This window comes from Syngnathus typhle, linkage group LG2, assembly GCF_033458585.1.
Source record: "Syngnathus typhle isolate RoL2023-S1 ecotype Sweden linkage group LG2, RoL_Styp_1.0, whole genome shotgun sequence".
Taxonomy (NCBI): domain Eukaryota; kingdom Metazoa; phylum Chordata; class Actinopteri; order Syngnathiformes; family Syngnathidae; genus Syngnathus; species Syngnathus typhle.
Genome location: NC_083739.1, coordinates 21,760,146 through 21,785,959, shown reverse-complemented (window position 1 = coordinate 21,785,959; position 25,814 = coordinate 21,760,146). Strand labels below are relative to the sequence as shown.

General features: G+C 40.7%; 2 protein-coding genes across 5 annotated transcripts; both read right to left on the bottom strand.

Annotated features, from left to right (window-relative positions):
* Window positions 1-99: 99 nt before the first annotated feature.
* Window positions 100-8,311, bottom strand: rer1 (retention in endoplasmic reticulum sorting receptor 1). 3 transcript variants are annotated; one of them, XM_061273184.1, is made up of 8 exons: window positions 8,161-8,311; window positions 7,048-7,129; window positions 5,186-5,290; window positions 3,330-3,426; window positions 3,023-3,101; window positions 2,492-2,627; window positions 1,914-1,968; window positions 100-670 (listed from the first exon to the last, which is right to left on the bottom strand). In XM_061273184.1, the coding sequence occupies exons 2-8, from the start codon at window positions 7,126-7,128 to the stop codon at window positions 660-662; spliced, it is 564 nt and encodes a 187-aa protein (XP_061129168.1). In that variant the 5' UTR covers window position 7,129; window positions 8,161-8,311; the 3' UTR covers window positions 100-659. The 3 variants fall into 3 exon arrangements, with proteins under 3 accessions (XP_061129168.1, XP_061129166.1, XP_061129167.1); XM_061273182.1 differs by having other exon boundaries at window positions 100-1,968; XM_061273183.1 differs by lacking the exon at window positions 8,161-8,311 and adding an exon at window positions 7,686-7,759 and having other exon boundaries at window positions 100-1,968.
* A 791-nt stretch (window positions 8,312-9,102) lies between these two features.
* On the bottom strand, window positions 9,103-20,397 carry tp73 (tumor protein p73). Of its 2 annotated transcripts, XM_061273176.1 has the most exons (12): window positions 20,024-20,396; window positions 18,807-19,052; window positions 13,768-13,954; window positions 13,508-13,623; window positions 13,011-13,120; window positions 12,812-12,918; window positions 12,616-12,704; window positions 12,061-12,188; window positions 11,822-11,970; window positions 11,527-11,659; window positions 10,601-10,694; window positions 9,103-10,439 (listed from the first exon to the last, which is right to left on the bottom strand). In XM_061273176.1, the coding sequence occupies exons 1-12, from the start codon at window positions 20,042-20,044 to the stop codon at window positions 10,038-10,040; spliced, it is 1,782 nt and encodes a 593-aa protein (XP_061129160.1). In that variant the 5' UTR covers window positions 20,045-20,396; the 3' UTR covers window positions 9,103-10,037. The 2 variants fall into 2 exon arrangements, with proteins under 2 accessions (XP_061129160.1, XP_061129161.1); XM_061273177.1 differs by lacking the exon at window positions 18,807-19,052 and having other exon boundaries at window positions 20,024-20,397.
* Between the last annotated feature and the right edge of the window lie 5,417 nt (window positions 20,398-25,814).

Sequence of the window (25,814 nt, the reverse complement as noted above, 5' to 3'; positions counted from 1 at the left end):
TTTTGCAGGTAAGTGTAGAATTCATCAAAATGTGATCCTTATCCAGCATTTCCAAACAGTAGATTGGTGACTCTGACGAGACAAAAAACAATGCACATGTATTTCTGAACTGGTTCTAGGGACATATTTTTTTTAATAGCATTTGAAGTGAAAAAAAATACATTTAAGTTATTAAAACCAAGTTCTGAACAGTTACAAGAAAACAATAACATGCAAGTCATAAGAAACAGATCAAATGCTCCAAATCAGGAACTCGATTAATCGGGTCTGCTTTTAACAATTTTAGTTGAACTTTATTTCAACACTAGCAAATTCATATCTACCATAGTTGAAGGGGGAAAAAAAAACAAAAATAAATCTCAATTGTCATATTTAAAGATATATATTTACAGATCTTTTCGACAACCATTTGGAAGCAACTTTTTACAGGAAATATGTTTTGCTCCCTTGACCACAGTCCGGTAAGAGCCAGAGTTTCCAGGATTTTGGAAAACAAAATATATATATATATATATATGTATATATATATATATATTAAAAAAAAAAAAAAGGTCTGTCAGGGATGCCCCTCCCCGCAAAAAAACCCAAAAAACCAAAAAGGTGTGATCGACACCCACTTCATCCATTTGACATAATAAAAGCCCTCAATCTCAGTTTTCTTACGTTTCCTCTGCAAAAGAAAGAACAACAGTTTGCTTGGAATGATGATGATGTCACGTTTTTATGAAGAACAGGTTAGAAATGAGAACAGGAGCTAGTCTACACAAATCAGAATAATGGCACGTAGGCTTTGAAACACTAATAGGCCAGGACTCAATTTTGCTTCTCTTAAGGACTCCCAATCACCCCCACCCCTGTGCTCAGAAAACATGTCGGAGCCTCACGAGACTTGACAAAACCTCCAATTGATTCACAGATTAGTAAACTAATCCAAAATAGAGTCACACACAAATGTAGCCACCAACGTGGAGTCTTTTAAAAACTGCACCCAGGTAGCCTCTTTGAAGATGATGCGTGGCTCTCTACATCCATAGTCAATGTTGAAATGGGAGGTAACGCTAATTCATGGACTTGCCATTTCAAACAAAATGCCTTTCCAGCTACACACTACGGTGATTCGCGGTGACGAAATGTGTTTGTGTCACTTGTCACATGTGCAGCCAATGACGCAGTGGCTTGGTGAGCAATCAATTGAGGTCTTCTATCAATTGATTAAAATTATTTGAGTAGAGATGAACAAGGTCTGATTTTTAACATGAATGTGAATTCAAGTGAAATGCCACAAATCCAAATTTCGCTCCGAAGTATTTCGGAGGAGGAGCACATTAGTTTTGTCGAGACGGAATTCTTCAATCTAGAAAGGTTTTGTTGAATTTATGTTTCCTCTTTCAAACTAATCATGTCCTGATTGGCACTATTGAATTTTATCACATAGAACAAACAAATTGCTGACATAATACTCACCCATCCATTTATATTATTGAAAAACCAACGGGGGTTAACAAGAGGGGGAGTAAATGCTTTTTCATTGTGGTTCTCTGTGAGCTCGTACAAAAGCAGCAGGCTTTAAAAGGCAAACGGCAGCACAGAGTCCCACCGACTCCTAACAAATGTTGGCCAAATCTAAATGTAGGACTAGAGTCCTCTTAAGAACGCCCTGTCCCCTCTCATCAATCCTAGTGGTCAAAGGCAACACTTTCAGACTTGTTTGATCTGCGCCCAGAGAATGCTCTTACAACACTGTCAAACGTGGATCAATAATGGTGTCGTTTTTATTCTTGTCATGTAAATGTCCCCTTACAAAAATGATCTGAGCCCCTCTCTCTCCATGGACTGTGAATGGTAGATTTCATACAAAGATAAAGGGAAGTGGGGGTTTTAACTAGCAAAAGGTTTCCCTGTTTCTTCCTTGCCTTTATATGTCCTCTTTCCATGCGTGAATGGTAGGTATCTATACTTGATCATATGCTGGAAAAGAAAGAAAAGGAGGGGGGGGGGGGGGGGTTAACAGCAGGTAAAGGACTTATATCAGTAGTTTAGAAGTCTTAAAGAAAGGCCTAATATATTCTGGGAAAATAAAATACATCAGGTTCAACAGAACAGTGCAAAACTATTTCCTATGAAGGTACAACCTCACCAGGTTTTTGAAGTTGAGGAATGAGACCAAATCTAGCCATTTGGTAGAATAGCATATATTGATGCAATCATTTCTTACAAACCTACATCTCAAACACTGTTACATTTTTTTTATTCTCCTGCAAGTTGGTTTTGAAAAGGGAAGTCGAGTGTGTGACTGCAGTATCCGCACAAACACTGGTATCAGTTCATTTTGCAAAAGGAAACATATTATATCTTGAATAAGGTCTTCTCATGTTTTCATTAAATGCAGTTATCTGCTTTTGTCAAGGTAATGAGCAATATTCCTCATGTATAATCTCAACAAAACAGTTTTCACAAATTTCAAGCACCGTGTGAGTGTTTGTATCTTTACCTTGATCTGCCTCTTCATGGTGATGCAGAAGAGCATGATGAAGTACATCACAAGTATAGGCCAGAACACCGGCACGTTGAAGGCTTCAAAAAAGGTGCAAACCATGGCAATGACAATGCCCTTTGTTGCTGAATGCCTATCAAGAGAAGAGTTCATTTAGAAACAAGGAACTGCCTGGTGAATTCTAACCCATATGGTGTCAAGATATGGACATTGTCAATCACATGCATAGGGTGGAGTTGGTGTGGAACAAAATCAACAATGACCTCATGGGATTTAATTATCAGAACTTTAGCATATGAGGAAAACTTTATGTTCTGCTGATATGTTTCTCAACATTGACTTCTTAATTGTTGAGATATTTCCACATGGAAACAAAGATGACCCTTCTAAGCATACATATGTATGGCGTCTGATGCAAAACACTACTTTGGCGTGGCTCCATGCGGTGACCTGCTGTTTGCATAAATACTGGCCACACAAGGAACGTTTTAAGTCAAAGGCACATTAGTGGACTGCTGCTGGACTCACCAGAATTTGAACTCAGGCAACCTCCTGATGAAAGGACGGAACTCTTCATTCTGCTTGGTAGGAAGGGCTGGGCCTTCATCTGCGGAGAAGGCAGGGCGATGTGTGGTTAACAACGCAAATGAACTTAGATATGAACGCATCAATACACATTTACATGACAAGAGTGCAAATTCATGTCTGATAAGAAATACTAATGTTTAGAAAAGTGCTTTTAAAGTTCATTGCACTACAAATAAGAAGAATCTTACATCCTGATAATCACAGAAGAAGGGGAAAGAAAACAAAGATACAAATTGAGTGAACTTGCCTTCATCAAGCAGTGAAGGATCTACTTTTGGTGATAGAAAAGCAATGAACAGGTTCAGATGGTAGATTCCCAAGGCATACGTAACTATGTACCAACCCTGCAAAGCAGTAGGAGATCAAATTAAAGCCTCTTTTGCAAACAGTTTACACCAGTCACAAATAAGGACAGTTGAACAATAGGTACGAGGGGCGCAACGGTATGGGTAATCCACGGTACGGTCCGTATGTCGTTTTTGGCGCCACACCTTTTTGTGGAAACAGGAAACACTTTTTTAAATTGAAATGTTCCTTTATTTTGATTTTCAGCAGCATTTTTGTAAATCTGGAAATAATTAAAGTTTCGACACTTTAAATCCTAACCCCTAATCATAAGTCTTACAAGTTGACTTGTAATGAGGATCGTTAACTACATTGAAGCACAATTCAGAGTTCATTTTGTTGTGATTCTCTTTACTACATGGAGACAAAGGTTTGAGTAGAAGAAACATTATAATGGATTCTTATTGTGATGCTCAATTGGAATGCCCGTAGCGCAACTTTGTCAACTCTCTCCCGATTCTGTAAGTGCGACAAGTGCTCTGTTTTGCCAGTTGTGTACAGTAAAATAAATGTGAGACAAAAGAGCAAGCTCCTGATCTCTGATGGGTTTGGGTGCAAGAAAAGTACAAAATACCAGCTGCACTTTTGGAATAAGTAAGTAAAAACCTCAACTTACCGCCGCCAACATGTACAAGTGATGTTTCTAAACAAGAAGCCCAAAGTAATCGATGATACGCAGACCTGGCAACCGTGGCTGCACGGACCCGCCTAGAGTTAAAACAGGCAGCGCAAGAGCGCAAATCGGCCCAAGCACAACAGTGATTGGATATTACTTTGCGGAAGGAGGAAAACATTTTACCAGCTCAGACAGGCCCATAAACGATGGCCTGTAAATGGATCCATGTAAAATGAAGTACCGTGTTGTCCCGTGCGGAGCGGACCGAACGGTTTGATATTTTGCCGTGTACGATTACACCCCTAATAGGTACGTGGAATATATTGACACTGCAAGGCAGATGGAAGGGCGAGGCTCATGGCTGGTTGGAGTCATCTGACGTGGAAGCGACAGCTGCAGTTTAAAAGAAACAAGGAAACAAAACAACTCCTAGCTTGTAAACTTGTAACAAGCAGTTTTGTTTGAACTGGATCGTGTTTCTTAAATGAAAGTGAATGGACAGCAGTCAAAAAGAAGTGAAGACGTTCTCACATTACCCCTTTACTTTCATCGACCAACTTGGCAAGGAGTTACTCGTCAACAGTTATGCAGGTCTTATGTTTGTTGTCAGGGCGGAGTTGTGTTTGAGCTATTTGTTTGGATATTTACCAAGTAAGAGTTCAGCTATGCAGTAATGATAAGGTTTTTTTTCGTGACTCGTGAATTTTTACAAACAAACTTGAAGCTGCCTATGACTATACAGAAGGAAAAAAAGACATGAACAAGGTTAGCCCTTTTGCCTGTGGATCTGATATATAGCCTGTTAACGAGCAGAGCTTTGTCCAGTAAATGCCTACCCTTTTATAAAAATCAGGTTAGGAAAGCATACTGGTAAGCATGCAAGAAATAGCTGGATGGCATTCAAGCCTCACGTCTCAAGATAGGAAACAAAAATATGCTAACATGAAATAGAGCAGCACAAACAGGTTTTTACATTGAGAGTTACAGATGCAGGCAAATGACAAAAGTAGTGGCAATACACTATACTATGCAAGACTTCTTTTTAGATTGTTGAATTAAGCAGGTCACGTCACAAATTTAATCTGCCTTTGTACGTCACAAATTTAATCTGCCTTTGTAAACGCTGGAAAGGAAACCATTACCTGGAGTATGTACACTCGGATCATGTACAGTCCAGTAAGTGCAAGTGTGGAGGCCCATCGCACTGCAGAATATGGCGTTGATTTGTCTAGCCATGACTGATAGATCTGTTTCACATGACACAAAAACACAAAGAAGTGGACGTAATGTTACCATCAGACATGATATAACCTTTGAGGTAATGACTCTATACAGTACAGTACAGTACAGTACAGTACAGTACAGTACAGTACAGTACAGTACAGTACAGTACAGTGGGGCCTATGGAAAATATATTGCGTCAATTTACTTCGTATCAATTCTGAACATTTCCGGAGCATCAAGCATAATAGTCCGTTGTTCTAAATTAATCATTTCTTTTATGGCCAAAACACTTGTGAAAGCTTATGACTACATCACAAACATACCGTATTTTTCGGACTATAAGTCGCGTTTTATTTCATAGTTTGGGTCGGGGGGGCGACTTATACTGAGGAGCGACTTATATGTGAAATATTTCACAAATTTTCAAAATTAAAAAAAAAAGTGAAACCGCGATAAACGAACCGTGATGTAGCAAGGGATTACGGTAATTTGAATTTCAAGTGACGTCAGTGGCGCGGGATCAAGGAAAAAGATTTGATCACGGGATGACGAAGATGACAAAGGGCCCCACGTACTACCGGCTTTGATTGTAAGTGACACGGAGGATGAAGAGTTTGAAGGATTTAATGATTTAGAGTGACACAGAAGGTTTGGAAAACTATTATGGCTTTTACCCGGTCCTACTCTACGGAAATATTTCACCTCCGTGGATGGAAGTCGGGGGCCGGCGCTCGGCCAGGTGGCTGTCCGGGGATGGTGGATGGGGCTCGGACATGGCTTTTACGCACGCACGGTCCTATTTTATGGAGCGCTCTTCCATCTCCGTGGCTGGACGTGTTACCTCCGGGGATGGAAGTCCACGCCGCCACATGCCTGGATGTTGACGCTTGTGCTTGGGGCCGTGTGGTGGTGAACTAATTATGTTATAGTTATTTGATATATTTTATTTCGTGTAGCAACTTGTATATGTTTTTATTGTTACAGTTCAGTAGTTGCTGGCTTGTTGAACTCTTGTTTTGTTAAATAAAGAGCCGTTTACCAAACCCACGTTTTTCCTGGTACTTTGTTAACGCTACAATATAGTTATATACTAGATCTGTGGAATAACGATGAGGTTGGGGTCGGGGCGATGGATTTAATGATTTGGAGTGACACATATGGTTTGATAATATTATTGCTTGTATAATAGTTATTTGATATATAATTTATGTATCGTTATATGGGCCTGTGGAATATTTAGAAGTGCAACCGCCGTCAGCGGCGTGCACCCAGCCGGCATTGTTGACATAAAGGACGATCGATGGATTTAATAAATTGGAGTGACACAGAAGGTTTTATAAACGTGTTATTTATGTAATAGTTATTTGAATAACTCTGAATGTTACGCAGGCCTGTTCTCAGCTCTTTGTTTGCGTTTATGTTACGTTAGCATACCGTATCGTTTAGCCTGTTGTTGCTCGTTCATGTCTGTTCTTGCTGTAGGATTTTGTCGAATAAATTTCCCCCAAAATGCGACTTATACTCCGGAGCGACTTCTATATGTTTTTTTTCACGTTATTGAGCATTTTATGGCTAACGCGACGTATATTCCGGGAGGACTTTTAGTCCGAAAAATACGGTACAGTAAAATACTCCAAACTGCATGAATTAAAACAGGATCACCAACGCATAAAATGTTTAATGATGGGAAATTTGCAGCAGTGCATTGTCATCATTCAATTTCGCCACAAGCACACATCAACTAAACCGTTTTGCTGGCAAGTTCATGACAAATGCTCACCTGTCCGACCCGTGTGAAAAAGGCAGCAACTACAGATGGTTTTCCATGGATTGAGTCCCCAGCACTGTCCCCTTCTGACATTCTGCATGGAAAGGCGAAAAAAAAAAAAAAAAAGGATTTTAATTGAGACCAAGTGTAGGTTCGTTGAGTTTCGTTTTTGAACACAATCAGTGTCTCCCAAAACAGTGGAACTATTTAGAGCGGTAGTTTTCATTTGACAAACAGGACGTGATCTGGACCACAATGTTACAATCAATCAAACAGACGTATTACTCGCCATTAGGAATCCATCATATATGATCCAAAACCAGTGTTTGTACACGTAACGCTTCATTGTCAAATCATGCATCCCACTTTAACAAGAAAAAGTACGAGGCAAAGGGGACGTTAACAAATTTAGAGCCTCTGGTTATATTGAATTGAACGCACCACTACAGTCACAGTCACTCAGGCGATTGCTTTGGTACATTGTGACATTAGCTAATAAAATGCCGACAGTGGGAAGCTACTGTGAAATTCTAACGTGTGCGCCGATAGCATTAATTGGATAAATCGACCAGTGGCTATGTTACTCAAACAAAGCGATAGGAAAGCATAACACCGATATACACAAATACATAATGTTTCGTTTTACTCACATTAGCTTGAAAGGAACACGCTAACTAGCCATAACTGTACATTGACCTTCGGCCTAAATTGTCGATTGTATGGGTAATGTAGTTTTTAAAAAGTATTTCTTACTCGGCAGCTCACACGAGAGAATACATCATAGAACAACATTTCCCAAGTGCTACATACTAACAAACCAGCTTTTGTTTCTGTAGTTCGCGACACACACCACATCGCTTTCAATTCATTGCACAATGAAAACCTTGAACTACAAATCCCAGAAAAAAATACATGACAACTCACTTCCGGAAAAAACGAAAGCTTCTGCGGTGCTAGCTAGTCAGCGAGCTCGACCCGCTACATTATTTAGTATTTACACAAGACCAGTATTTATTTCTCGAATCAAAGTAATTCATATGACATTCATCAATAAAATGTCTTGGGCACGCGCCGTGACTGTTTTAACAAACGCTCCGAAAATGGACAAAAATAGTAGTTTCTTACCTGATACAGCCGCTGTGTCACTACCCGGCTCTACCTCAACGAGTAGACAGTCACACGAACTGAACTCATGCGACCACGTCACAACTTCCGCGAGGATGGATCTTCCGGCAGACCAGACGAGTAGAACCTCGAAAACAGGCAGTCGGATGCAAGTTCAATCGCTTTATCGGGCTCATTTTGCACTTGACCGGCAGGTTCAGTTTCCACGCATGGAATACGTAAAAGTGAGTCTGAATGGTTGTATGACCGTTTACGTGCCATGCTGGTCAACTGACTGGCGACCAGGTACACAAGTTCTTTCTGGGGATGGGCTCCAGCACCCCCAGATCTAACAGGATGAGTGGTGCAGAGAATGGATGTTATATAAAAGAAAACATGTTTTATTCCTAAATGGTATATTTTAACACTGCATGTAGGGAAGAAAAAAATGTGTACGTTAATGTTTTCATTCAAATATATTGATCATAAGCCATAAAAGTGGTACCTGAAAACACATCTATAGAATTGAATGCAAATGTAATGTACTTAGGGGTTAAATGCAACTGAGCTGTAGTTAACTTGGGAAACTACTGAATTGGGTAGGAACCCCAGGTATCCATGTGACCAGCCAACACAACACAACCCCGCTGACCTCCAAATATTAAACAGGCAGCAAAATTACCAATAACAAATGCATGTCAAATCGAGGGGGGAAAAAATGCATTCCCCCATCAACAAATAATTCAATGTAACATCCGTATTAAAGAAGGCATCAGTGGCAGCTCAGTTATATATCGTCATTAAGTTTCAAAATGTTCCATTCGCACCTTCCCTTTAACAAAATAAATAAATACAATTATTAGGAGACATCATACATTTGCTCACACATGGCATGCTATTTAACATTAATCACAGTTAAAACATTTTAAAACGGTGTACACTAGAGCACTCACATCCCACTGATGAAGAATCACTGATTTAATCAATATAAACCAAACACGTACAATTTAACGACATTGTTAAGACTTTGCTTTATCCACGACCAGTTTTAATGGTACTCAAAAACAAACAAAGTTGCTTTTGTGTTGATAACTTTGCATTCATCACATGGAGACAATCAATATTTCTACATCTACACAAAACATTGACCCTAATCATAGAAAAGATTGAACAATGAACAGCAATAGATAACTGGTTACACCTCTGAATAAACTTTACACAGATAGAAACAAGACTATCAAAATTGTCCCTATATACATCTTAATACTGATCACACGCACGTTTAACACAAAATTGAAGGTTTGACTTTTAAAGCATTAAAGTGCTCCTCCCTTGACCAGTTCAACATATGTACAACAAGAAAGACACATTTGAGACACATTTCGTGCACCATAATAATTTGTGCATGATGTCCTGAAACAAAACTGGAATGTTGCAGTTAAATATTCACAAAGAAGTGCCGTATCGTTACTTAGAAGACACTCATCATCCATTAACATAGGAAGACCTTGCCCAGCAAGGTTTTGCATAAGAGGAAGGACATGAAGGCTACTGTTTTGTCTGGCGTCATGGTAAACAGGGGCGCTGTTCAGAATGACATAACTCTGATTTCACATCTGATGTTCAGAGAAAATACTGTTGAAGCATGTGCACAATTGGTATCCAATGTTTTCACTAAGGGCCAATAATATTTACACAGTAGGACAACCAATTGTTGAATAAATGGTTGCAATGGAGGGTTCTGTTTAGGTTTCACAATTACACATCGATAAGAATTCAATAAAGCAACACGGAGTAATGTCTATGGAATCGCATATTCACTCATCCTGTCGTAGCAGTCTTTGAAAAGGCTGTTGTTGAGAAAATTGGTAAAATACAGCAGGGACTTGTTTGTGGGATCAGTGAACATCTCTTTCCATGAACTCCTCCTTTATGGGGTGCTTGCTGCGTGCCACCTTGCAGTCGGGCATGTCGAAACCAAAGTCAGCCCACTCGTCAGTCCCCGCCACCATCCCCGAAGTCCCAACGACACCCGACCTGTTGGGTATGGTAATGGTGTGGCGGACGCGAAAGTGCACGGCCTCCATGACGCGTTGACGTTGCAGCTCTCCGCTGGTGGCCCCGATGGCGGCCATGGTGGAGGTGGCCATGTTGCTGCTGGAGCGGAGAAGTTGTTGCCCGTGGTAGTCGTGGTGGTGTGAGGAGGCAGGCAGCTGGAGCGAAGAGCCTTGTTTCATGTCCTGGAGTCCTCGCCAAATGGCAATGCGAGTCTGCTCTGGGATCTTCAGGGCGCCTAATTCCTGGAGAAACAGCAGGCAGCAAGCGGAAATGATAAAAAAACAAGTGTAAAATTCGTATGTCCAGTAGATGGTGAAACAAGTGTATAAGCCGCCGTGATCGAGACAAACATGACAATTTCATAATTCAAGAAGGAAAGAAATGAGAGTTACAGAATTGTTACCTCCACGGAGAGAGTCTGGAGATGATAGATAGTTTGGAGGCCTTGAGAGGTGAAGTATTCAATGAAGTTTTGGCAGCCAAGGCTGGTTAGAAAGCTGCACAGGGATACAAAAAAGTACAGTCCAGGTTAAATTGTTTAACATTGAGAAGACAAAACTAGTGATCACTTTGACAAATATGGCTGATGTGAAATCAAAAGCACACTTAAATATCAATGATTCATTAGGCCATTCTTGCTTTGGTGAAGATTCTTTATTTTAAATACATAAAATATAAAAGTTTGGGCAACATACAGTGATGGGGAAAATGTTACGCATGAAAAATTACAAAAGATAAAAAGTCAGTGGTAGTAAAAATGAGTGCATTCATACATGATATCAGGAAAACAAAAATACGTGTCAAAAGAGCATTTACAACATTAAAAAGATGAAATGTTTTCTTGTGCAGTGTAAATACGAAAATGGTAGTACACAAAATGCCTTGCCAACTACACATGACACGATATTTGCAGCTTGGCTGCCCAGGTAGACTAAAACAAAGCTTCCCTTTTGATCATCTTTTCTGATTCTATCTCAAGAAAGGCTTGACCGTTTCTTTGAGAATGTCTTTTGGAAAGTTTTGCGTGTATAGGCATACACACTTACACTGTGCAGGGCCATTGTCGCTCAAACACAGCTATCAGCGTTACTGATTTAACCAACAGTCTTTTTTTCACAGCACAGGGCAATTTTCCAATGGGCCATTAATGACACCAGTAGCCATGCTGTACTACAATAAGTTTGCAGGACATAAAACCTTTCTCAAAATACTAACAATCATCACTTCTGCACAAACACTGATACGCAAAAGTGGCTGTCAAACGTCAAAGCAATCAAATTGTCGGACACAAGGAAAATTGAGAAGGAGTGTCATTGGAGGGTGAGGTACCTGACAAGGTTGGGGTCAGGGTTATACGGAGGGGGTGGGCTGCAATGTGAAGCAGACACTAAAGTCTGACTGCCGTGACCACCGTTCATGTCACCGTTAGACTGCATGTGGTGGCTGTTGAGCATGTTGTGGCCTGTAAGACAAGTCAAGTCACAGCAATATAATGAATGTTGCACATCATATGAACAAAAGCACTGAGATGTGCATCTTAATCACAAATTGCTCAAGACCACTGGATAAGTTCTCATTAGAATCGTGATTATTTCTCAAAGCATTATTGACCATTTTCACTCACTCATATGAGCCATGGGGGTGTGGCTAGTGGGGTGGTGATGTGGCTGTTGCCCTGCCATGTGGTTGGCTGGCTGGGATTTACTGAGACCTCCATGCGGGTGAAGCTTGTTCATATTCGACAATGGAGAAGAGGCTGGTGCTATGTGACTTCTGCAAAAAAAAAAAAATCACAGTTAGATCAAGAGAAATGTCAAACTAAGTCGTACCATTACAGTAAGTATGAGAGCAAGTATAACTTACGGTCTTTGTAGCAACTGCTGTTGTGTTTGTTGCCTGTAGGAGTCTACAAGGGGCTGAGGGACAAGCTCCACTAGCTCCAAACTGTCTTTAATCTTCATCAACAGCTCAAAGTTGTCCCGACCACGAACCTGCACACGCACCCCAATAGTATTTGCTATAATTTTTTCTTTAAAAAGCTTTGGTGTTAAAGGTTTATACAAGCATCTGTCTGACAGTGTTTCTTAACCCTAATTTAGACTACTTTAGAAAATGTTACAGTACACTACCAAACAAAAAGGTTCCAAAAAGTATATGTATTGGAATAATGCTGAGCATGTCTACATTTATATACAAATGGGAATTTGGCCCTGTTTAGGTGAAGACAAATGATTTTTTCTTTGTAGTCACTTTTATTCTCAGAAATGCTCTTACTTTTACTTTCAGATGTGTCCCTATTTTGAGATGTTTGGCCTCTATTGTTTGTTTTTGAATTTTCAAGTGTGACAACAATATAGGACATTTCTCCCAAGCGGATTCTGTATATATATATAAAAAAAAAAAAAAAAAAAAACTTACAGGAATATAGTAAATCTCCTCATCCCCATGCCGCCGCTTCCTAATGTTTACATTTGGGCTGGAAATATTTGGTGGGCTCTGTTTGAAACCTGTAGACAACAGATGCATACAGTAGCTTTAATACATTCCTCAGTCCTGTTAGTTCAACCACCAACATTATGCATTATTATTATTGTTATTTATGACAATAACTTACTGCGCTTATTGGCATTGCCATTCATGTGGTCCTCATCTGCTTTGCGATCCCGACCAGGACACGCACATATCCGGCCTTCAAATGATCTCCGACCTAATACTTGTCCACTAGAAGGTTATTGGAAGGATAGTGGTAATCGATCAGCTTGTAAAGATCAACTCATTGTTCTGCAGCTGACATTAGAAAAAGATGGACTTACTCTCTTGATTCTAAAGTAATAATAATAAGGATGGGTCTCCTGTTCATGCCGCCCACACAGCTGCTGTTGCACATGAAGTTGTACAAGATGGTGGTAAACTCTGTCCCCACCTGCAACACGCCATAATAAATCAAACTGTCCTGCACACCTTTTTATAGTGTTGGAAATCTATTTAGAGGAATTACAATTTTATATCACAGTCAAATTCCAATTTGACGCTACTTGTGGTAAGCCAACCTTTAGAGGGCAGTGTTGTAGAGCTCTTCAATTTCAGGAAAGCTGCTTTTGGTTTGGTTCTTTTCTAAGACAATCTCATTTGGATGCTTAATTTTGTACAGAAACAAAACTCCAATTAACCCCCAAACGTGGCTTATCCTGAGGCTTGTAGTGCGCTCCAACATATAAAGATGTGCTACATAATAAGCTGTACAAATAAAATAACGTACAAAAACCTTAAATTAGCATCTTATGCTAATGTTTGTTAAAGAAGCACATACCTGTGGAGTCTCATAGGGAACAAAGACACTCTGTCGGCCCGTTACTGGATCATCCATGTACTGGCAGAGGTTATTCCCTTCCACTCGGATGAGATGGCTGGCTGGGGCTGCTTGACCTGAACAACCAGCCAATAAAACTTGAAGGGTCACAGTGATGAATTAATTCAGATTCTTGGATCTGAATTGCATCTGAAACAACTAACTGCACACACACTTAGGGAAAGTGAGTAAAGGCTGTTATTCAGATTGGGTGGCCGTACCTTCATTGTACTCTCCGCCTAGCTCGTGGTTGGGGCAACGCTTGACTACTTCGGTCACATGCTCGGCCTTCTTGTAGACAGGCATCGCGCGGATAATGCTTCCATGGGGAGGAGAGGAGGACAGCTTGATCTGGATGGGACACGTCTTGGCAATCTGACAGTAGAGCTTCTTCAACAGAGGGGAGTACTAGGGGAGCAAAGAACATGCACACGGTGAGAGGCAAATAAGTGATCAGAACCCAGTCACGACGTAGAGTGATAAACACACTGCTAAGTTATGACACCAGGGAGAAAAAGACATTAATATACCTTCACCCAAGCTCAAATACTAGTTAAAATTTGGACCATTTTCATTGGACATCACAGCCTATCAAGACGAGTACATCACTTCGAAAGTGTTCACTAAGAGGTTTGTCTTTTACCCCAAATTTTACTAACAAGGCTCCCAGTTGGGAAAAAGTGATTTCTTTCTTGGCAAATTGTCATGTTGTCTGCAGTGACGCCTTTACTAAGCCTTTAGAAATGCACACACTGCAGTCTCAGTTGCCCCCACCTCTTTTTTTCCACAACACACACACACGCGCACACACGCACACATGCATGCACACACACACACACACACACACGCACACACACGCACACACACACACACACACACGGTCATCAACACTGAAGGCAAAGAAAATGCCTGTGTACCACGTAACGGCCCCCCAGCCTGTCCTGACATGTTTCAGCAACCCCACCTTCTCAAATGATGATGGTTATTATTACGTACTTTTAGCTAGGACAGGCTTCATAATGAGGATAAGCACTATATAAAATAGATGAATGGGCCAATTATTATAATACTATGCATCCTACGAAGATACTGTCAACTATATACTGTTACAACAAGATTATAATTGAGCTTTCCTGTGTTTTTTTTTCCTAATTGATCCTGGATAAATTAACAAGCCAAATGAATACATCATGATGATAGAACATCTTTAAGTGCATGAAAAAGTTGTGCGTGTTTTTTTCTCAATCTTTCAGGATTCAGACGCTTTTGGAGATGTCTCAACTTGTCCACCGTTCTGCCTGGTGCTCACATACACCAACAACACATGAAATAGCCTGCATCAATGTTCAAAGTGAAGAGCTCCATTAATAAAAGCCACTTCCCGTTGAGACAAAAGAATATGAGTGATAGATCAACTTCAGCTCAGAACAAAGACAGGATGTTGCTGACCAGAGAGAGAGTGAATAGGAATTGACAGATTTATCATTTTCATTGAGAAAAGTCAATTTCTGCTGTTGCAAAAAATCATCTACAAATTGATGTCAAAATGCATATTTGGTGTTATGCCAACCATCTTTACAGTATGTCATCACACTGTGGTCCACGAAAGGCAGGTCCTGACAAGCTTCTGGGAAAAGGGTGCTAATTGTTTGATCACCATCCATATACACAAGAAACAACTTGCCCGGTGACAAATCCCCTAATTCCACACATTTCTATTGTCATGTCGATAAGGGACCAATACATTTCCGTATACAGACAAACTTTTCATGAATAATTTGAAGTTCTAAAATGAAGCTCGATGAACTGCTCAGTGTTGAGTTTTCCGTCAAACTATTACACAGTTTTGTGGTCAAAAAGTTACAATTTGCAATTTTCAGATAAGGATAATTAGATGATTCATGTTTTATCCTCAGTATTAATGAAGAGACAAAATTAAAAGGTAACATTTTCTTTAGATGTTCATGAGAGTATCAGCTACGATATTCGTATTGCAGATGATGCTTTGTAAGAATAAGGGAGATGCATTGCAGGGGCATGTCGGGACCTGCGTCCTAACGGAGAGGAACTAATAGCCGGGAAAAGCGACTTCTGACAGGCTGCCTGGCAATACATGCTGGAGCATATACCGCTTAACGCATCACAACCAGTTCCCCCTATCCCCCCCTATCCCCCCCCCCCACACACACGCACACACGCACACACACACGCACTCACATACGCACAGACACGCACATGCGCGCACAGACATACAGACACACTCACACATACTGTACACACTTAAAAATCATAGCTTATGGTGGGGAATCTGGAAAATGGACAATCAAGAGAAGCGGACACACAAGGCCCTATTTTCAGAGAGAGGTGCCCATGAACTCAGTGTGAAAACTGGCACATCTTTCCATTTTCTATTCCATGCCTTCGGCGCCCCTGACAGTTTCTAGACAAGGCTAGGGTTTAGACCAAGTGAAACCAGGTCAAAGTTGTGGCGTAGATGGTATAACACAATTCTGGATTTGATCCGGGAAAATGCAGATGGATTATAGGCTCTGCTGATGTGTGCTGGATGACATCATTAAACCATCTGTACTATTGTGGAAATCACTCCATTGAATGCATATTCATTGCAAATGCAAATCCATTTTGTATTACACATACTGACGCAAAAGGCCCACTATGTACAAGCCAACATTACACCATCCGGAAGTGGAGAGCTTGCAGTTCCTTTATAAAACAGATTCTGTTATGCTTCCGCCATGTAGACCACATGCCTCACCTGCACTGAATTTAAAGGGAAAGAGGGGAGCTGCTACAAGCAGCCGAGATTGAAGTCAACTCTAACTGAGCCTGTGTGAAACTACACACAGTCAGACAGCACTTTGCGATAAATTTGTGCTGGGCACAATATAGGGCCCATAGTCTCCTAAATCCTGTATACCTTAAACATATTGCTCTGAGAATGAGTTTGTTACAAGTAGAGCACCTTAATAAAAAGCAACCGCAGTCCCAACTTTACACCTGTCTGAGCACTTTATCTGGGGTAAACAAAATGTAAAGCAGCCTCCCTTACAGTACATGTGCGGACGGAGTAAGATGATTCAAGTAAGAATATAAATGTGAAAAGTTAATTCATTTACTGATTTATTCTGATGCCTCAACATTATTATCTTCACTCATGCACAGTGCTCACTCCTCAGAGTTTAAAAACTCTCAGCTTATTTCAGACTTCTGTCCTCGCTGATGAAAAAAACTAATCATTCACACTGTACACTACAGTATATTTTAGGGGTGTCCAAACTACGGCCCGCGGGCCAACTGCGGCCCGCGGTCCAGTTTTTTATTGGCCCGCAGCAAATTCTGAAAACATAATTGAATGTGGCCCGCACAACAGCTTGAGCACTTCTCAGTTTCCACAGTAGATGGAGCCCGCCACACGAAGCGCTTGACGTCCGATTGATTTGACGTCACACTAGCACCCCCCCCCCCCCCCCCCCTCGGGAGAGAAGCGACAACAAATATTGGCCCCCGGGCCCCTTCACGTCACTAAATATGGCCCTCCTTGCAAAATGTTTGGACACCCCTAGTATATTTGGAAACTAAAATTGATAGATTCAGATAACTTTTTTTGGACGAGTAAAAAAATGAAGGAGTTCAGATAGATTTAAAATATATAAAGGGTTTCTATTTGTTAGCAATAAGTTTTTTTTTTTCTCTTTATGAAGATTACTGGAAGACCTGAAAGAATGAAGGAATTGTAGGACGGATTACAAAGCATCTTGTAAAACGGCTTCTCAACATTTTTTAAATGACGTTGCAGTGTTTTTACAGACAGAACACATCAATGTGGTTTGCACATTCAACTGTGAAAAGACACTCGCCTTGGGTAATAAAGTTTAAAGGAAATTTGAAAAGTGTTTTTTTAGGACAGGCTACAATGAAATTCATGGCGCTTAAGCTGACAGGCTTAAGTGGGTTAAGGCCAGAGGAAGAGAGAGACAGCAGAATAAAAGCAGGAGGTTAAAGGTCACACTCTTAGGTCGACAGAGGGATCTTCTTACATCACTGAGAGCTGCGTGAAGAAGCCCACCATGCATGGTTGCCTCCAGCAAACACAGTCATGGAGGAGCCCCTCAAACAGACACAAGCGGAGTGATGGAAGTGCAGTTTGTATCCCGTTTCTCTTTTTAAGAAGGTCTCATGTGTGACAGGCGGAGGTGACACCTTTCCGCAGAGTTCACGGGAGTATGGGGGAGTGTGTGTGTGTGCGTGTGCACGCGCGTGCATGCGCGCGTGCATGTGTGTGTGAGCCAGGTAAGAAACTTTATGTAATTATGGTTAATTTAATTTCGGGTAAATCTGAATACTTGTAAAGTATTGTGTGTTTGTTGTTTACTAATGACTCATTTTACATTTTCAAAATATTACTACTCGTGTAGTTTTTGGTGTGGAAACTCAAGGCCTGGGGCCAGATCCTGCCCACTAAATCATTTTTGGGAGCCCCACTGAAGCAAATAAAGAGTGCTGACTTCCTGTTTCTTGCAAAATGGATTTTTTTTTTCATGTGGGCAAAAAATCTGTAACAAAATTACTTTTTACAAGTATTAGACAACCTTTCCCAGCTACCAACACACTTCCTAACTAAGATACAGAAAATTGGACAGGAGCATTTGGCTGGCACCGTTTTCCATAGTTTGTGAAGTTTATTTTGTTGTAAAAAAACTTGGAGGGGAAATTGCATATTCCAAACAATATGTCGATGCCATATGTCATCACCACCTTTGACACCCTTGCATTTGGGCATCCATGTAACAAAAAAATAAAGCTTGCATTTTACTTTTTTAAACTTGCATATTCTTTTTAAATTTAGATAAATATCTGGAGTTATTATTATAGTTATTTATTTTACTTTGTATGACAAATGGACTGGATTTAAGCAAACCAACACAAACACCAATGAAAGATCAAAAGATAGGTGCTGCTTGCTTTAAAAAAAAAAAGATGCAATGATGATTGAACCATGTGATTCTTGCAATATCAAGTCCTGAAAAGCAATTTGTCACTTTAGAGTTGCCGTTGGATGGTCCATTACAATGTCTTGCAAAGGACAAGCCTGCACATGTGCTCGCTTGAGTGTTTGCATCCGTGTACGGGTGGGTGTCTGAGCTAACATGTGTTTGTGGGTGTATAGTGGCAAAGCAGAAGAGAAAAAAGAATGGATGAAGAAAGCACGCCGAGGCTTATCGAGAGTGCATGTACTCACTGTCCATGTGGCCGACTTGGCAGTGCTGGACTGTTGGAAGGAAACCTGGAAGTTGTGCAATCCCGGGTAGTCGGTGTTGGAGGGGATGGCCGGGGCGGGCGACAGGCCCTCGAAGGTGGAGTTGGGCTGGGAGTAGGGCGAGGGGGTGGGCACGGCCGAAGAGGCGTTCTCCGAGCTGTAGGGGCTGGCGGGCCTGGCCCTGCTCCCCAGACTCTCCATGCTGCTGCTGAGCAAGTTATACTGGGACTGGGTAAGAGAAGAGCAGAGGAAAGAATGAGGGAGGTGAAGAGGGAGGAGAGAGACAGAGGCAGGACACAGGTAGAGATGCTGGAGAGACAGCGGGTTGCAGTCACGCAGAGAGCTCGGGTTTCAGCGTGCTATATCGCTGTGTAGATTCTCAGTCATTCACAAAGGTTGAACTGTGGCATTTGGACTTCTTGTTTGTTGAAGCCATTGGCCAGATAGGGAGGTGTACACTTATCAAATATAACCACTCAAACACCCATACACAACATTAGTGCTCCCCCATAAGCTCAATCAGAGACATGACCTTTTCCGGTTCCTTCCCTCTAGTAGGCGCTAACAAACAATGCAAACTTGATGAACAATAGGCAATCCAATAGCTTCTTTCCATTTTGCAATGAACTTTTCAAACAGTTGATTCCTACTTGAGAGTAACAATTATCACATCTCTGCAGTGTGATCAGTTACTTCATGTCAAACTACGCGACAATTTTGCGTGTGTGTGTCAGTTGTGGTTGCAGCACAATCCACACAGTTACCACCTTGGGGCTACGTGGGTTAACTTGTAAAACATCAGTCTAATCTGTACTGTCTAATTACTTGCCACCCCACTCTCGTCCCCTTTGCAGTGTTTGGGGAGAAGTAAGAGTCATTGCTCTGAGGCGCGTCACTTGTCAAAGTGCATGCACACACACTTTTGAGGCGCTACACAAAGTCATACAGCTCTTCAAATCTATGCATGACCCATCTTTAATCATTGATCTTAAGTCAATCAAGCCTACCTTGTGCTCATTCAATCAATTTGTCTATCAAAAAAAGACTCACAGTGGCAGTAAGTTGCAAGAGAAGCAATAACTGCTGCTATTCAATTTCTATTCAAACATATTGCCAACTAATTTGAAATAGTAAAAACATACTTTCACATGTGAGCTGCTGTCAACTTGTAGAAAAAACATTAAACTAGGAATATTTACCTTCTTTTTCACGTAGTACATCCTCTAAGGTTTTAGCCACATGTATGAACACTTCAGTCCGGGACGTCCAAATAGAGCAAAATGAGTGCAGGACAATTGCGTGTAGACAGAGTTAAAAAAAAGGTGCGCATCAGTTACTCTCTGTCTCTGTCTCTGTCTCTCTCTTTGCTCTTTCTCTTTCTCTCGCTCTTGCAAACACACACAATACACACACGCACGCACACACACACACACACACACACACACACACACACACACACACACACACACATATATGTAAAGGCAGGACAAAGGTGAGGATGAGTGTGTGTAGAGTGAGAGAGAAAGGGACAGAGACAAGGGAGAGGAGAGCGGGAAATAGGGATGGGAGCCTAAAAAAAAAGGTACAGCATTCTAATTATGGCATGCCTGGACATAGACTGCAATGCTGGGACACATGTGGATGCATGCTACAAAACACTTTGTGAAGGCCTGAGCTAAGTAAACACTGTCTGGGTATGTGTATGTGAGTGAGTAAGAGTGCGAGAGAGCAAGAGAGAGAGAGAGTTTTGATATTGAAATTTGATATTACACATACTGCACACTCGCATATATCATTACACTAACGAATGAGCACACTTTGAAATTTCGAAGGCCTTCCATCTAATAATCTAATCAAATAAATTAATTTCATACAGGGAAAAATGTCAATTAAAACAATCAGTGACATATGGAATAAATGTTTTTTAATTCAATGAGAATTAAAGATGGATTATTCATTCAAAAAGTAATAGACATTGTGGACATTGTAAGTTAGGGAAATTGTTTTAGTTTAGTTGATAATATTATGACAATTTGATCAAAGTCCAAATCCAGTATTCAAGCAAACATGTGATGCTTTTTACAGACTGAAAAATAGTGTTTTTTTTCTGTTTGTTTTGAAGTAGACACAACAAAAACTGGAGACAGAGAAGCACATGGGGAATCTGTACAGTCCATTTTGTTCTCCTGCCGCGTTTTATCAGATGTAAGCAAAGAGACAGGTCAATGCTCCAGACTTAACGCAAAGTTTATGATGGGAGGGTGTATGCACACGTGGATATGTGGATCTATTGACTCAGCACAAGATGTGCAACATACAGTCACTAGTCACACAATTCAGGCAAAAACACTTAGGAGATCCAATGTCAAAACGTTTCCAAAAGAAAGAAAAATACATGATGATTGTCAAACATAATGATTTGAATTTGAAAATGTATTATTGAACTGCACCACATAAGAATCAATCCAATGTACTTAATTATGACATGAACTAATTTCCAACAAGGATGATGGAAGGATTGAAGTTTTACCAAAATTATCATATTTGTATGCAACATGGTGTGATAAAAGTATTTTCCTAAGTCTAACACCTGATTGTTTACGACCTTTCAAATCCACCTCTGTGGTCCGAGGCAATGAGGTAAGCCTAGGAAGTGTCGGTGAGAAGACACCAACATGCAACCATGCGCACATATCACACAAGCGTATGTGGACACAGGTGTGCTTGGTCTACACTCGATATGGAGCAAGTTGAAACAGAGCCACAACCTCTGACGCCATTGTGTGACCAAGTGCGTGTGCGTGTTTGTGTGTGTGCACGCGCGCCTGTGTGTAACAATATGTAATGTCGTTTTGCTTGCTGCCACTCACAGATGATCCTTAAAAGGCTAAAAACATTAAGAAATGGAGAATGGCCATCCACAGCAACACTCACCTGTCAAGATGAATGAAGCACAATAGACCATAAATGTCCTGTTCCAGTCGTCAAAGGCTTCTGTTCTGCATGTTTTAGATGTCTCCCTGCTCCAAAACATTTGATTCAAATGATAGGGGATGTGTTGGAGGAGAGAGACATCTAAAACATGCAGAACAGCGGCTCTCAAGGACTGGGTTTGGACATACTTGCAACAGGCAGTAGATCGAAACATTCTCCCCTTGCTATTGTCTTGTCTTACTGCTATAGGGGACGTAGCATCCCCAACATATAGTATGACATAAAAAAAAGTAACATCAGTGCCATCGTATGGATACAATCCAAGCCTTACTACAGTAATATGAAAGAAGAATGTAAGCAAGAGTTCAAATGAGGCATTGAGGACTTTTCTGCCCCCTGTTGGTAATACTAGGCAACGGTCGAAAATTAAAGCAGATTATTGTAGTATCATAAATATCAAGCATGGACATGGGAAAGAAGAGCAGCATTTTTTTGCACGTCAGATTCACTCGTTCATTTTGCAAATGTATACACCGCTAATTGTCACAAGGTTTGGGGGAGAGCTGGACTCTATCCCAGCTGACTGGTTTTCCAGCTAATCACGGGGCGTATAGACAAGCAACAATTCACAATCATATTCACGCTGATGGAAAATTGTAAATCTTCCCTCAATATAACAAGCATGTTTTTGGAATGTGGTAGACAATAGATTATACACAGAGAAACTCTAAGCGAGCACAAAAAAACATGTTACCTTCCCACAGTAAAACTGAAGTCCTGAACCACCAACACCAGAACTGTGAAGCTGATGTGCAGTGGCGTAGCCAAGCCGGGGCGAGCCTGCGCCTCGGTTGAAAAAAAATCGAGCTTTTTCGATTCTTCATTTTCATGCCGTTTTTTTCTTTCGGTCTTGCGCGAATGTGCTTGCGCTATTCTATGTGCGCGATGTTATCCATTCTCCGTTTGCCTCCCGGACCCGGATGTTGTTTTAGTGATCAGCGAACGGCGTGGGTGATGTTTGATTTTTTTTCTGTGGGCGCGCGCCCCTACTGGAAAAATTCATGGCTACGCCACTGCTGATGTGGTAACCATTTCCCTACCATTCCGCCCCATTGTGTTGTTATCTACAGTATATATATTAAAATAAAACTGGCCAATCCAGAAAACCCATGCTTGTGTCCAAAAATACACAAGTGTTAGAAGTTAGAAATATCTTCTCTTATACATATACACAAAATAATTATGTCCACTACAAATTTAATGGAAACAAAAACATATTCCCACTTACCTGCACACACAGCATTTTGGCAATCCGGAAGAATTAAAAAGCATCCCCATGAAAATTTACATAGTGCCAGAATCAGATAAATGTCAATTTAGTATAGGAATCATTTATGGCTAAGACCTTGATGGAGGATGCATAACATTGCCTGCTATCTCTCACCTGAATGGGCCTCCACAACAAGCCTTGCAACAACAAACATTAGCCCTTCCCACTTTTTAATCTGTCATGAGTATTCATTAACTGGCCAGGCAGGCCCAGACTTGCCTACTAAAAGACTCGATCAAACCAATACATGTGAACTTACATATCGAAAGAAACATACCATGTGTTGATGTCAATATCAATCAATAATATTTGTTTTGCATTGAAATTGTCAATTGAGGTGCATCCATCAACGTCATGGCCTCTGTTAAACTGCAAATTCTGACTCACTAGGTCAATGTTTGTGACATTGGATTTAACACATCAGTCTACAGATGGCTCTGCAGTGATTCGGCAAGGGTATCCCTGGCTCAGTTTTAATTAGCCCAGCCCAGCCCAGCCCAACACACACGCGCACGCGCACACACACGCACGCACACACTCACACACGCACACACACGCACACACACACACACACACACACACTACTCAGTCTCTCAGAAATCTCAGTGGGGACACAAAGAAGAGGGAAAAGGCAGCACTAGAGAGGGAAATCATCTTTGGAGGGAACACTGGAGGGAAAAGTGAAAGAGTCCATAAAAAGCTGGTGTGGTGTGGTGTGGCAGCGATGGTGGGTGTGGACTGAGGGATGTGTGGTCACGATAAAAAAACAAAAAACAGAGTGCAATTCTGCAACTGGTTCCTACCATGACATTGTCATTCATCTCCCTCATGTGGTAGACATCCATGGAAACCTCAGCAGTACTGCTACGGTTCCCTGGGGTACTGGTAGAAGGTACGGGACGCTCACCTCCTTGGCTGCCTGGTGGGAGCTCATAATAGGTACTGTCAGGCTCCCTGTAGGCACAATAGACTAAAAATGAAATTGCATTGATGTATGTATGAGAAGAATAATTGTTAAAGAGAAACTGATTACCGATCGCCGATTTAGTAAAATATATAAATCTTGAAATATGATGAGGGACCAATAGGTGGTGGATAATCACTTGACCATAAACATGAAGAAATAATTGCTGAGCACAGCACTGTAATGCAGATCAGTTCAACGCTACTGGAAGAAATCAATTGTATTGCAACACAGAAAAAAAGAAAATTATGAAGTAGATTATGCATGTATAAAATATTAAAATAATATCTTGCCAAAAACCTCCATCAAAACTTAGTCTTTGTATTTTTGGTTTTCATCACAAAATGCGGTTAAACGTGAATAGGGCCAATTCGGTCAAGCTTGTTCCTCCAACCTTTGCTATTGCACAATTTGTAGTGAACACATATTGGCCGCATAATTAAAATATTCTCAAAAACATTACCGTCCGTGCTGAGCTCAAACTTATCTCAATATTTGGTGCAACAGTGAACATAATAGATCATTGGGGTTATGAAATCTCATTTTACAACATTGCATGAATTCAGGTTTCTTGTACAAAAAAATAGAAATGGTAGAGCTGTTTGGGCTAATACTCACAGGGAGCTCCACAAGTGGTCAAAGGTGCCTCCTTCTTCATTCCCTGAGGTCTGGGACATTTTGGAGGTTGGGTAGTCTGGCGAAGGGCAAATCACTCTGTGAAACACACAAATGAATATTTGTACATATTGTACATATTAGGACTTCCTGTTACATTGCACGCATGCATGCAAGCATGCACGGATGCACACACACACACACACACACTCACGCACACACACACACACACCACGCACGCACTCACAGACACACACACACACACACACACACACACACACACACACATACACACGTACACACACACACACACACACGATGGATCCAATGTAGGGTGTCAGGGGGCCTGGGCATGCCCGGACCAGCCAACTCATCAGTGAGAAGAGGCTCAGCATCACAACCTCCTCCAAAATGATTCACACCCTTACAAGGTGCTCTGACATCAGTTACTAAAGCAACCAATTGTTTTTAACTATATAGGACTATATGTATGAACAGAGGCTGTGATTTACCGAAGTCAAATTCCTAGTAACTGATGTACTAAAGCAACCAATTGTTTTTAACTATATAGGACTATATTTCATGTATGTATGCATGTATGAACAGAGGCTGTGATTTACCGAAGTCAAATTCCTTGTTTGGCATGCTCAAACATGGCAAATAAAAACTCTTGAATCTTGAATGTATCTATGTACTATGTGTGTATGTATGTATTTATGTATGTACGTTTTATTATTATTATTATGTACGTTTTATTATTATTATTATTGTTAATATTATTATTATTATTATCATGTACGTTTTATTATTATTATGTCAGCAAGAGACATCTATCTATTCAGCATCACTGTTAACATTGTTCAAGCGTTCAAAACTTTGATTAGAGATAAGCGAGCGATGTGTCCTATTTTATGCACAACAAAAATCGACATTTTTAAAACAACAAAAAATAATTTCAATCAATCGGATGAAAGAACTAACAGTTGCAGATAGCGTCTCTCGGCCTTGGGTCATATAAGAAGTACTGAGAAAGTGCGTGTTTTTTTTAAATTAATTCGGAAATTTTTATTTAGCATGTCTAAAAGTCTGGACTAAATTATTAGTAATAATAGTAATAATAATTTATACTAATAGTTTGGAGTTCATT